Source organism: Microtus ochrogaster, chromosome 2 (genome assembly GCF_000317375.1).
Source record: "Microtus ochrogaster isolate Prairie Vole_2 chromosome 2, MicOch1.0, whole genome shotgun sequence".
In the NCBI taxonomy this organism is placed as follows: Eukaryota; Metazoa; Chordata; class Mammalia; order Rodentia; family Cricetidae; genus Microtus; species Microtus ochrogaster.
Window position 1 is genome coordinate 96,005,009 of NC_022010.1, and position 11,385 is coordinate 96,016,393.

The 11,385-nt window shown below is 37.5% G+C and overlaps 1 protein-coding gene across 1 annotated transcript; it reads right to left on the reverse strand.

The window, feature by feature from the left end:
* Window positions 1-8,518: 8,518 nt before the first annotated feature.
* Cldn17 (claudin 17) lies at window positions 8,519-9,193 on the reverse strand. The gene has a single exon (XM_005345318.1). It carries the CDS (start codon window positions 9,191-9,193, stop codon window positions 8,519-8,521), a length of 675 nt encoding a protein of 224 aa, XP_005345375.1.
* Window positions 9,194-11,385: the final 2,192 nt, after the last annotated feature.

The window sequence follows — 11,385 nt, forward strand, 5'->3', positions numbered from 1 at the left end:
GCCCTGTTCCCTGCATTCTCAGAGCACTTTGATCTCCTATGGAAATTATCGCAGATTGTATCATGTCACACTGCTTCTTTGATTCATCTTTGTTCATATGTTTTGTTGCTTTAAATTTTTTCCCAAAGAACAGGAGTTTATACTTTATGCAGCAAGATGTATGTGTTGCCTAAGTGATAGCAGTAACAAGAGAAGCATATTGAAGCTACATATTGAATCTACTCAACACCCTAGTTGTGAGTTTCTTTACCAAGGTGGAGGTAGTGAAAAAATTTTGGCAAAATTTGTTGGTGCATCAGGACTCTCAAAGACAGTCTTGCACATGAAAGGATGTAGGGAGAATAGAAAAGAAAATAAATTTGATGGCCACTGGTATATAGTTGTACTAAGAAACATACAAAACCAAGTAAAGCAAGCATTACTTCTTTATCACTCTATGGAATAATGGCTTGCGTCTAAGTGTGCTAGAGCAAATGTTATTTGAGTTTGATAGAGTTTAGAGCTTATTTATATGTCAGAGACCTTGCCTTAGTGGAATGACTGGAGTGGCTTAAACTCCTGAGCTCCCCCTCACCTCTAATACTTCATCATGTGGAGGAGACACTGAAAAAGACATGAAGTGTCCACATAAACTATCATCTAAAATTATTTTGGGAAAAAAATACTCCAGGAAAACAAGGGTTACACCAGGATGAAAAGTCATTCCAATTCTTTAAACTTGTATAAATTATGACTCTTAAAGGGAGAATTGTTGAAGCAGGAATCTTAGAAAAGCATAATGAATATTATTTTGCCTCCTTTTATGTCCAGCAGGACATACAAGTGAAATGTTTTATGGATGGAGAAGCAAGAGACACATAAAGAGCTTAAGGCTTGCACTGCTGGGGGATAATAATAGTAATTATACATTACATTTGCATAATGCATTGTGATTAAAATGCTTTCACAGGCCCTGCCTCCCTCTATCCTCACAGTGGCCCTTCAAGTAGAGGGAGTGATTATCATCACCCTCCTTATTTGGGGAGGAAGGGAGCTATAGGCAATAAGCATGGAGACAGTGTGGTAGCAAAGGCCTCACAGTGAGGCCTCAGAAAGGTGAGATAACTCCCTTGAGTATTGAATTTCTTTCTGTAACCTATGAATTAGAGAAAACAATAGAATGAGATATTCTACCCTTTCTCTCTCATATGTAAAGTTTACTTTAGATAGATTTCAATTTGGATATAGTTCATTTATATGTATATGCATTTATGCCTTTAGTCTAACAATGAGAAGACTGAAGCTAATGTGGCTGGAGGAGTCACATAATGAACTCAAATATCCTAGACCAGTGTTTTTTCTACCAAGATTTTTGTCTTCTCCTGGCACATGAAATAGTGGGACTAATTGGGCGTATGTGTATATGAAAGGACAGCAAGACAGTGTGTGTGTGTCTTTCCAACGTGTATAGACAAGTCTCAATAGTAATTAAAAAGAAAAAGAATTAGATTATGAAAGACTAAAGGAAATGCAACAAGATTGTTGAAACAGATATCAGCTATCTTAATGAATTAAGTTTTTATAGGAATAATGAAGTTGAGAGTCATTGAAAAGGCAGAGAGTGCAAAGTAGCTGGAAGATCCAAGGCAAAAGGAGGTAAGACAGAGTTTCAGTTGTAGATGTTGGACTGATTGACAGGGAGTATTATGGGATACCAGAGAGTGTGAGGAAACAGTTGAACAGCAAGTTTTTCTTCAGCAGTTTAGATCTCAAGAATCACTGATGGAATGGAGTATGGCATGAATCAGATATCTTGATTGAGGAGGAGGTATCTAGAGATACTCTTACCATTCAATTTACAGCTTCACAAATCAGGGTTTTACCAAGTCAGCAGGTCTGGGTAGAAATAAAGGAAGAAAAGGCAAGCATAAAATGACACTGGGGTTCCCAGTGCCTCCTTCCATCACCATGTCTATCAGCTCTAACCAGTGTGTTGATCTTTCCTTGCAAATACGGTTGCTTATTGTAACCTAAGCAATACATTTCTACCACATATTTCCATAGTCAGCTTTGTTGTTCGTGGTGTGTATGTGTTGATAGTTATGCCTCTTTGAAAGTATTTTTTGCCCTATCTTGTGTGTTCAGCTCGCACTCACAGTCACAAGGTACACCAGGTTATATGCTATCTTAACACAACATTGCAAAGTCACTTAAAACATTATAAAATTTCTTTTTCTGACTTGATTGAACATTTCTCAGACAAATCATGTCATAATGTCGAAAGGTCAGACCAACCTGAAAATGTCAAACTCATCTTTATCATAGTAGATGTGATCATGCTATAGTCCTATCTCCTTTTTAGCTCCGGAGTGATTAGTTAGGTACTAATTTCTCCCAGAAACTTCTCGGCTTTCCTAAATCACAATCTCAGTTGAGACTACAGCTCTGCTCCATCTTGAGATCTGTTATTTTTGCATGTCAATTTTTTCTGGAATAGTTCCTTAGTGAATAGTGTCTATCCATTAAATAAATACTTTCTTGAAAATCCTCTGTTAAAGGAATACTAAAAGTGCAAAACTAATAAGAAATTTGATTTCCCATAGGTGCTATAGCTTATTACATGCTGATTAAATTTTTCCTTCACTAATTCATGAAATATTTATTATCTCAGCAAACTGTTGCCAGATGCCATGTGGCAGTTGTTTTATATATACATATAACTATTTTAAAGAGTTGTTCTTAATGTTTTTTGTTTCAAGCTCTCATGTTAAAGTAAGTTAGTCAGTGAGGATTCCAGTTCTTTGGGCTTTGGGAATGTCAGGCTTTGGATTATAGATGCAACACTCGCTTGAAAAAGTCCAGCTGGTACCTAACTAGAGCATTCACCCACACTGCCTAGCGTTCATGGTGCCAGAAGATGCCCCACATGCTGAGCAAGGTAAAAACCAACCCAGTTACAAACCTTGCAGTGTACAATGGTCACCTGTCTGCATGGAACACTGCAGCACAAACATCATGGGAGTAACCAACCGCTATCTTATTGGATCTAAGACCTGCTCCTAAGAGAGAATCCATGGCTGACATTGCTTAAGTCACCAAGACCGTTAGACTAGATAAGCCATAGGCCTATGGGAGAACCAAATACTAAGTTCTGCTAAGGGAGGAGCAGTAAAATAACTCCTAGTATTGTTCTGCAACACCCATAGACTGGTGCCTCGCTCAGCCATCATCATAGAAGCTTCCTCTTGAGAGATGGGAACTAATACAAAAATTCACAACATAACAATGTTCAGAGAGTCAGAGAACTTGGAACACTCAATCCTAAATTGCATTTATCCATTTACACTTCAGGATCAGATAACTATATGGAAGAGGAGACTGAGAGATTGTAAGAGCCAGAAGGATGGATGACACCTCTTGACACAGTAGGACTGCATATATGAAATCACAGAAACTGAGGCACCATGCAGATGACCTGCGCAAGGTCAAGCCAGAAGAGCTCCCAGTGCTGATAAGGTAAATAGACATGATTCTTATCCCTAACCAAGAAGTTATCTCCAGCCACTTGCAAATCAAAAATCAATAGACTACATGACCACTAGTGGATGGCCAATGCAAAACAAAGTACTTTTTTGTTTGGGCATTAAAAAAAACATACTTGTCTTCTGCTTTTATCTTATAGTTTTAGATTTTCTGTTTTTATGATTTGTGTGTGTGTGTTCGTGTGTGAAGATGGATGCTATAAAGTAATCCCACACTAGCTCAGAATTGAATATAATAAAGGGTTCTTTACTTAGGGGTAGACTCACAGATCACAGTCATCTGTATGAACAGGGAATAGGAGGAAACAAATCCAGAGAGAGAGAGAGAGAGAGAGAGAGAGAGAGAGAGAGAGAGAGAACAAAAGGTTTATGCATTTATAATATATATACTGCATTTATAATATAAGAGACTATGCCCAGGTAGGCTGGTATTTTAAAGGCTATTGGCTGAATGAATTCCCACAGCATTTGTGTGCCTGTATCTCTGGGTATGCATATTTCTTGTGATATCTTTTGAAAAATATGCTCTTTTTTATTGTTCTAATTTGCCTGCTTACTATCTAAAAGGGTGGAAAGGAACTAGTAGAGTTGGATGTCTAGAAGGTAGGAAATATCTGGGAGGAAATGTTGGGGGGAGAGGAAACCATGATCAGAATATATTGTTTGAACTTTCAATAAAACAAAGAAAAAGGTCTACATATGGTAGGAACATACAACATAAGTAACACACATCTCTCCATCATTTATCTATCATCTGTCTATCTTCTATAACCTATGTCTCTATTTACCATGTATATAGCTATCATCTATATACCACTATCATTTATCAATCATTTATTTATCTATCTTCCTTTTATCTATCCATTTATCTACTACATCTTCCATCATTTATCAGTCTATCTATCTATCTATCTATCTATCTATCTATCTATCTATCTATCTATCTATCTATCTATGCATCTTCCACACCTACCTTCTGTCAGCTATCTTCTATCATTTTCCCTTTTAATTATTTGTTTATCATTCACCTATCATTTCAATCATCTATAATCTGTCAACCTACCTACCAATCTACAATCTATTCTGCTTATCTATCATTTTCCTGTTTGCCTTTCTGCCCATCTAATCATCTGTAATCCATTACTACACCATCTACCAATTGCTTATTTTTTCAATATATCCAGTCATTTACTTGTCTGAGCACTTACCTGTCATTACATTATCTACATGTCATTTATCCAACTATTTTGCTACCACTTATTTCTCTTTCTATCTAAGTTTGATAACAATGGCATATCACAAGCTCGGTGACTTAAAAACCAGAAACCTAACTTTATAGAGTTTTGGTAATTGAAGGAGGAATTGGGTCCCAATCTCTCATTCATCTTGTCCAAAGCTATTTTCTGTCTTCTGTACCAAACTGAACCCACATTTCCTCTTCTTATATGAACACTGGTCACATTAGATGAGCATTTTTCCTAATTAGTTCAATTACCCTATGATGACTCTGCCTCCAGATGCAGTCATCCTGAAGGGCTGGACGTTAGCACTTCAGCATGAAAATTGATAGGAAAGACAGTTCATTCACACATTGCATACTACTTACCTATGTGAATATTGAAATTGGGTCATGGAGAAAACTGAGCAACATTTTTTTTCCATTTAAGCAGCATTTTTTACAGCTGGTATTATTTAGAAATTCACCAATGGAAAATAGTATACAGAAGAGCAAGCATTTATCTTAATTTAATATTTACATTTTAAAAACTGTAATCTTTATTTTTAAAATTTTTAATAAACTTAAATCATTTTCCCTTGCCTTTTCCTCCATCCAACCCATCCCATGCTTGGCAATTTGTTGCACACGATGTCCCTGAACCAAGAATGATGGTGCCACCACCTGTTTGACAGCAATCTCCATGTGACAAAGATCAAGAGACTGATCTTGTTGGAAAGACAAAGAGACAAGGAACTGCTTTGAGAACATGGCTGTGTGACTATGCTGTGTATCACTACTGACTCCCTCCATTTCGACAAGTAAAGCTCTGAATCAGAGAAGACTGTTGCTCTTTTGAGTGAATGAGTGTGTGTGTGTGTGTGTGTGTGTGTGAGGGTATTCTCTCATGATGTTTTAGTTATGGAATACTAGGCAAGATTTCGTTTATCTGCTTGTCAGACTAAACACATCACGCAGATGTCTTTTATCTCTTCTTGTCTCCCAATATCCTACAGGGATTGTTGGAAATCCATCCACAACCCCCTAACATGTAAATCAGGACATACCTCTCTCTGTCCTTGGGTGTGTAAACCTACCTAAGAGCTTGTAATTTTCCTAATTCTTGTCCTCAAGTATTGAGATACTTCCTACACATGCATGCTCTAGAGAGAATGGTATTTAGTGGCTCTTAACTCTGCCCTTTTGTTTTACCTTCATCTCAGGGAATAACACCATGATTTAAGTTTGAGAAAATATTGGCTTCACTGAATCATGCTACTCTTTACTCAGAGTCACTTCAGAATTCATATGTTCAGGCTGAAAATAATAACTGTCTTAACATTTCATGAGTTTATTTAAAGTTTTGCTTTATCTCATCCCTGGAGCCGGAAAGAACCCATTTTGGTTAAAACCCATAACTGTTGTACAGTCTGTGCATTTTTTGAATTAATCCTCAAGTATTTATTGAGGCCAGACATAGTAATATTATTGAGTTATTGAGTTTTGCCTATTAACAATATCACAAATCCCGTCAACAATTGCATGAACTGGGTAATGCATGAGAAAGTTCCCACAGAGTTGAATTTCAGTCAAATCTTAGAAAATAGAAACATAGTTCTTGTATCAATTGGATTTGTTTGTGATAGAAGATTTGCATTCATAATGTGTCTTGAAATTTGTTGGAAATTAGTAAATTCATTTTGTAGTATTAGAGAAAATATTGCAGCCCCCTGTAGGATATAAAACTTATCAAGTACACCTTTCTTAGTGGGAACGCAGGCAACACACTATTGGTGAGTTCTTGCATTATATTTGGTAACTGGTGTAATCCTGTGACTCCGCCCAGAATTATACCTTGTTCTGTTCCATCCACTAGTACACAAAAGACATACTTTATTTAGAGTCAAGACCCATTCTTGTAAAGATAATTATTTTTAAGTGAATCAAAAGGTAAGGCAAATGGTTGCCTGACAACCTTTAAGCATGTGTCTTCACTGTCTTGATGGCTTGCCTATTCAACTGCATAAGATAAATGACTCATTCTCAATACAACCACATTAGGTTTCTACAGCTAAAATAAAATAATCAGAACACATCACTGAAGTGCTGACTAATTTTTTATTGCTTTTTAAAAATGTTTACAAGTATGTCCCACATCATATTTAACAACCCTAATATTTTAAATACAATTTTGCTTTGTTAAGGTGTTTGAATTATTGAAAACTAGGTTTGTTTGTAGACTAGAGTAAGGATTTCACACAATATCTAGTTTTAGGTTATTGTTAAATTAATGATTCAGTAAAGGGTTGACTCTTGAAGATTAATATGCATTCTCCAACTAATCTTGTAGCTAAATAAATCAACACCATTTGAATACATAGCTATTTTATTAGCTTATTATATTATGATAAATATAAGCACACAAGAAATATTTGGTGAGAAAATTAAAACTTTTTGTGAAATGACACACTGAATATTAAATATTTTATCATAAAATAAATATGCTGTTTAAGGTTTAATATTGAATGTATAAACATTGACTCACAGCGTAGCAAAACTATTAGTAAAGCCACCTTCAAGAGTAGATTTTTCCTCACAAATATTTTATACCCATATTCACCTCTGAAGCCCCCAAACTATTTTTTATCTTGATATTGTTAGGTACACACAGGAAACAAAAAAAAACCCTAAGAAAATAACATTAGTAAATTCATTTTGTAGTATTAGAGAAAATATTGCAGCCCCCTGTAGGTTTGTGTCAGGCAAAACAAAACGCATTGGCATCACTATTTGTTTATTAGAGAATAGAAAGGTAAGATTCATTTCAGCCTGACTTATTGTCATTTCAGACTGACTTATTGTCTGAATAACTACCTTGGCTCTTTGTTTCTCTTTGCATGTTTAGACCTATGCATTGACAAAATAGGACAAGGAACTGAAACTATTTTGTCAGTGCCTGAACTTAACTTTTGTAATCATGACGTGAATCCATGCAACAAGAATTTTGTTTGTCTTAACTTATTTCTTTGCCTAATACAGATAGATGGTTCTTGTTTGCTTGAACATACAAAGCATAAACCTTGAGAGTACCCTGTTTTCATCTATGTATTGTTTTTCTCCTAATGATAGGTCTAAGAAAGGTTAACCTACATTGGAGACTTTGAAAATCATCTTGCATAGAGAAATCAGAACTCCTTTATCCTTAAAATTTTTTTTTGAATTTTTAGTACTGTGTATGTAATAAAACATTTAAAGTGGTAATGACAGGTTATCTTTGAAAATATGTGTGTGTGTTTCATTGATATAGAATGTCAGCTACAATTTTAGTTTTCATGACAAGCGAAATGAGTGCAAGTGTTGCTCCCAGGACTGGTGGGAGAGACAAAATCGAGTTATAGAATTCGAAATACAGCATGACCTTAACTTGCTACATGCAGTTCATCTAAATCTCTTCCCAGATCCTTTGTTGCTGCCAATGAAAACTGATACTCTCCATTGACTATACACCATCATCACATGTCTATAATTGAAAATACTCTTGATATTTGACTATATAAACTGGAATAAATATTGAGTCTGACGAGAGTGGGCACAGTAATACTTAGGGTATCAGAATGTCCAAATAAGTCATTTATATTCCTGCCTCGGGTAAAAACACCAAAAGTTTCATCTCAGTTTAAACCTTCTATAAAGGTAGTTCTCTTGCCCGATGTACTCACAGTTTCTAGGAAGACTATAAAACACAGGAGCATAAGGCATCGGCTGATGTGCAATGCAAACCCTAGACATAGCTGGTAGAGGTTTTTCTAGGCACTGTCACGTTCCTTTGGTTGTCTTTCTGTGGCACACGATATGGTGGGGCTGGATATCTGCGCCATTGTTTCTTTCTGTTGCAGCAGCAATATCCACAGAGCAGCCCCCCTCCAATGAAGAGGACAGCAGTGGTCGCCCAGCCCAGAAAGAGTGCACCTCCAAGCTCTCGTTTCTGACCTGCGTGGATAGTTGGATCGTAGAAATCCCTGATGATGATATTGGCGGTCCAGGACACTGGAATCAGAACGAAGATCCCAGTAAGAATGAAGAGGACTCCGGAGGTTCCCAGTAAGTATGCTTTGACCCTCTCACTGGAGCCGGTACACTGGATCTGTTTCATGCCGCAGATGCCGATAATGAGAGCAACCAAGGAAAGAGCTATAGCCACACACATGAGTGCACGCGCTGCTTCCAGGACTGGTGGGAGAGCCAGAATGGAGTTATAGAATTTGCACTGCAGTGTGACTCTAGCTTGCTGGATGCAGTTCATCCAAAGCCCTTCCCAGATCCTCTCAAAGATAATAATGTTGCTGCCAATGAAAGCTGATACTCTCCATTGAGGCAAAAGTGTTGTGCCCACGGTGCCAACCATACCGAAGAACCCAAGAACCAGTCCAGCAATCTGAAGGGGATAGAAAGCCATTGTTTCTTCTTTGCAGACTGGTCCAGCCTAGGATAGAAGATGCTCAGGATGCTGAAGATGAAGGACTCTCCTAGTCTAAAGGAGTGTGTGGTCTTCCCCACTCCTGCTTCCCATGATGTGTTAGTCCTAGGCAGCAGCGGTGACTGGGAGTCGGCTTAACCTGAAGTACTTGTAATTCATGTGTGCTGTTCCCCCCCACACACACCTTCATTTCTGTTTGGTTTATTCACTAAGCATATATAATTCTTTCCCAGCCAATAAGAACATAGCCAGAGGTGTGTCGAGAAATACTGCCCTCAACTTTAGCATTTCTCATGTTATTATTGTCTTAGCAATGCTGTAATTAAGCACCAAAGCTTCCATTGTGCATTGCTAATTACAGAGCTAAAAACATTCAAGTAAAAAGCAGTCTTGTATGAAAGTCTAAATACACGTGGTTAAGTCAGAACTGGAAGATACCAAAATCCTGTCAATTCTTTAGAGAGAAAATATAAATCATTTCGGACTTTGGCCGCTAGCTTCTTCTTGTGCAAAGCCTCTTTTCCAAATATTGATCAATAACTATGACTTCTGGAGAGAGAGAAAGGTTTCATTATGTGACATCAGGATTTCTCCTAAGACTCAGGATGCTTCGAATCACCCTCAGCCTGAAATTCAAATTTCACAGTTACTCTTTCGATCCTGGAAGGAGGGACCAAGAGAATTACTGCTATAATTGTTTGAACATACCAGCAATTATTCTATTAGCTGCTAAGTGGCGCCTCTCCCCCTGCCGAAACATGGTTAGCATGGAAACTTTCATTAGATGTTTCTTCAATGACAGCTTGAAATACATCATATTTATAGAAGCTGAAAGTTGACATTCCTTTTTTTTTCTAGAAAAATATAAAGTTGCCCTTTGATTTGCAATATCACTCAACATTCTCATTGACAACTTTGCAGAGCCAGAAGCTATCTTTGCAGTTTACAAGCTGCATTTACTAGTCACAGACTGTGAGGTCTGAGGGGTTTGGGGGTGAGGTTAGCTGTAGAACATCTGCCCAGAGGAAAGCTCTGTGCTCATTTCCTACATCTCTTCCCTACATTTAATATGATTCAAGAGAAGCATAGAGAGATTTGTTTATGAAACATGTTCATATAAATCTGATGTTTAACATTCCCACCCTTTCCACTTATTTTAGGTTGTTTTCAAGCAAAATTCAATTGAGATTGTTTTGAAAGTCAATGTGATTTCAGCATTCCGGACTACGTTTTCCCTGGTCATTAGGATAGGGATCACAGACCTTTCTAATTTGTTATGCATCCCAAGGGAATCATTTCAATCAAATGTGAACATGTCAGCCAGTCTTTCCCTGAGAGATATTGTAGTGTACTAATGATCTTCTATTCCAGTCAAATACAGACCAAATAACTAATGAATGAGCCAGCACTATCAAACCTGTAAAATCTATGGGTGTTTAGGATGGGTGGTCTGTGAACGCCAACCCTACAGTGTGTGAATCATTGAGGAAGCAGATAATCCAGGCAGTTGACAGCTTCCTGCTGGCAGTCAGGAAGAAGGGCTTTGGGACCCTTTGTTCTGGGTTCTGACACACAGGTTTAGCCATTCCCACCCTGCCGGGATTAGCCAACAGAATTCTGATTTTGCAACCTCCAGCTCTTCTTCCTCGTTCCACTTGCTTTTCCTCGTTCCAGAACATTTCAGCTTTTTCTTCACCTTGTTGTGGAAGTGTCCAGATTGCTGTTCTTTTCCAGCTGTTTCATTTTCTCGCAGTGAGACTCTTTGGCCCGTCCTAGTAGTAAGTACAAGTGAGAGTGTGTTGATTTGGAACACAGGGTTATCTCTTGCAAATAATACTAATCTGAGAATCACAAATAGTGTAAGAGCCTTTAGATTTTGTTTGTAAAAATCAAACCAAGCTGTCACATTGCCTTTGCTTCTACTTTGCTCAGGAGAAGAAATTTCTTTCCTCTCAGAATGGCTAAGACCCTCAGCATCTGCCACCTGCTTTGGGGATCTTGTTCCTTCATCCATTCTCTCTTTCCATCGGTTCTACCCCTTTCTTGTTCCTGAGTTGTCCTTTAGAAAACAACCATATCCAAAGGTCTGTAACTTTATTTTTTCCATTTAAAAACATTTATATGGTTTTACCATAGAATTGTTATCCTTTTTCTTGTTTTTTTTTTTTTTT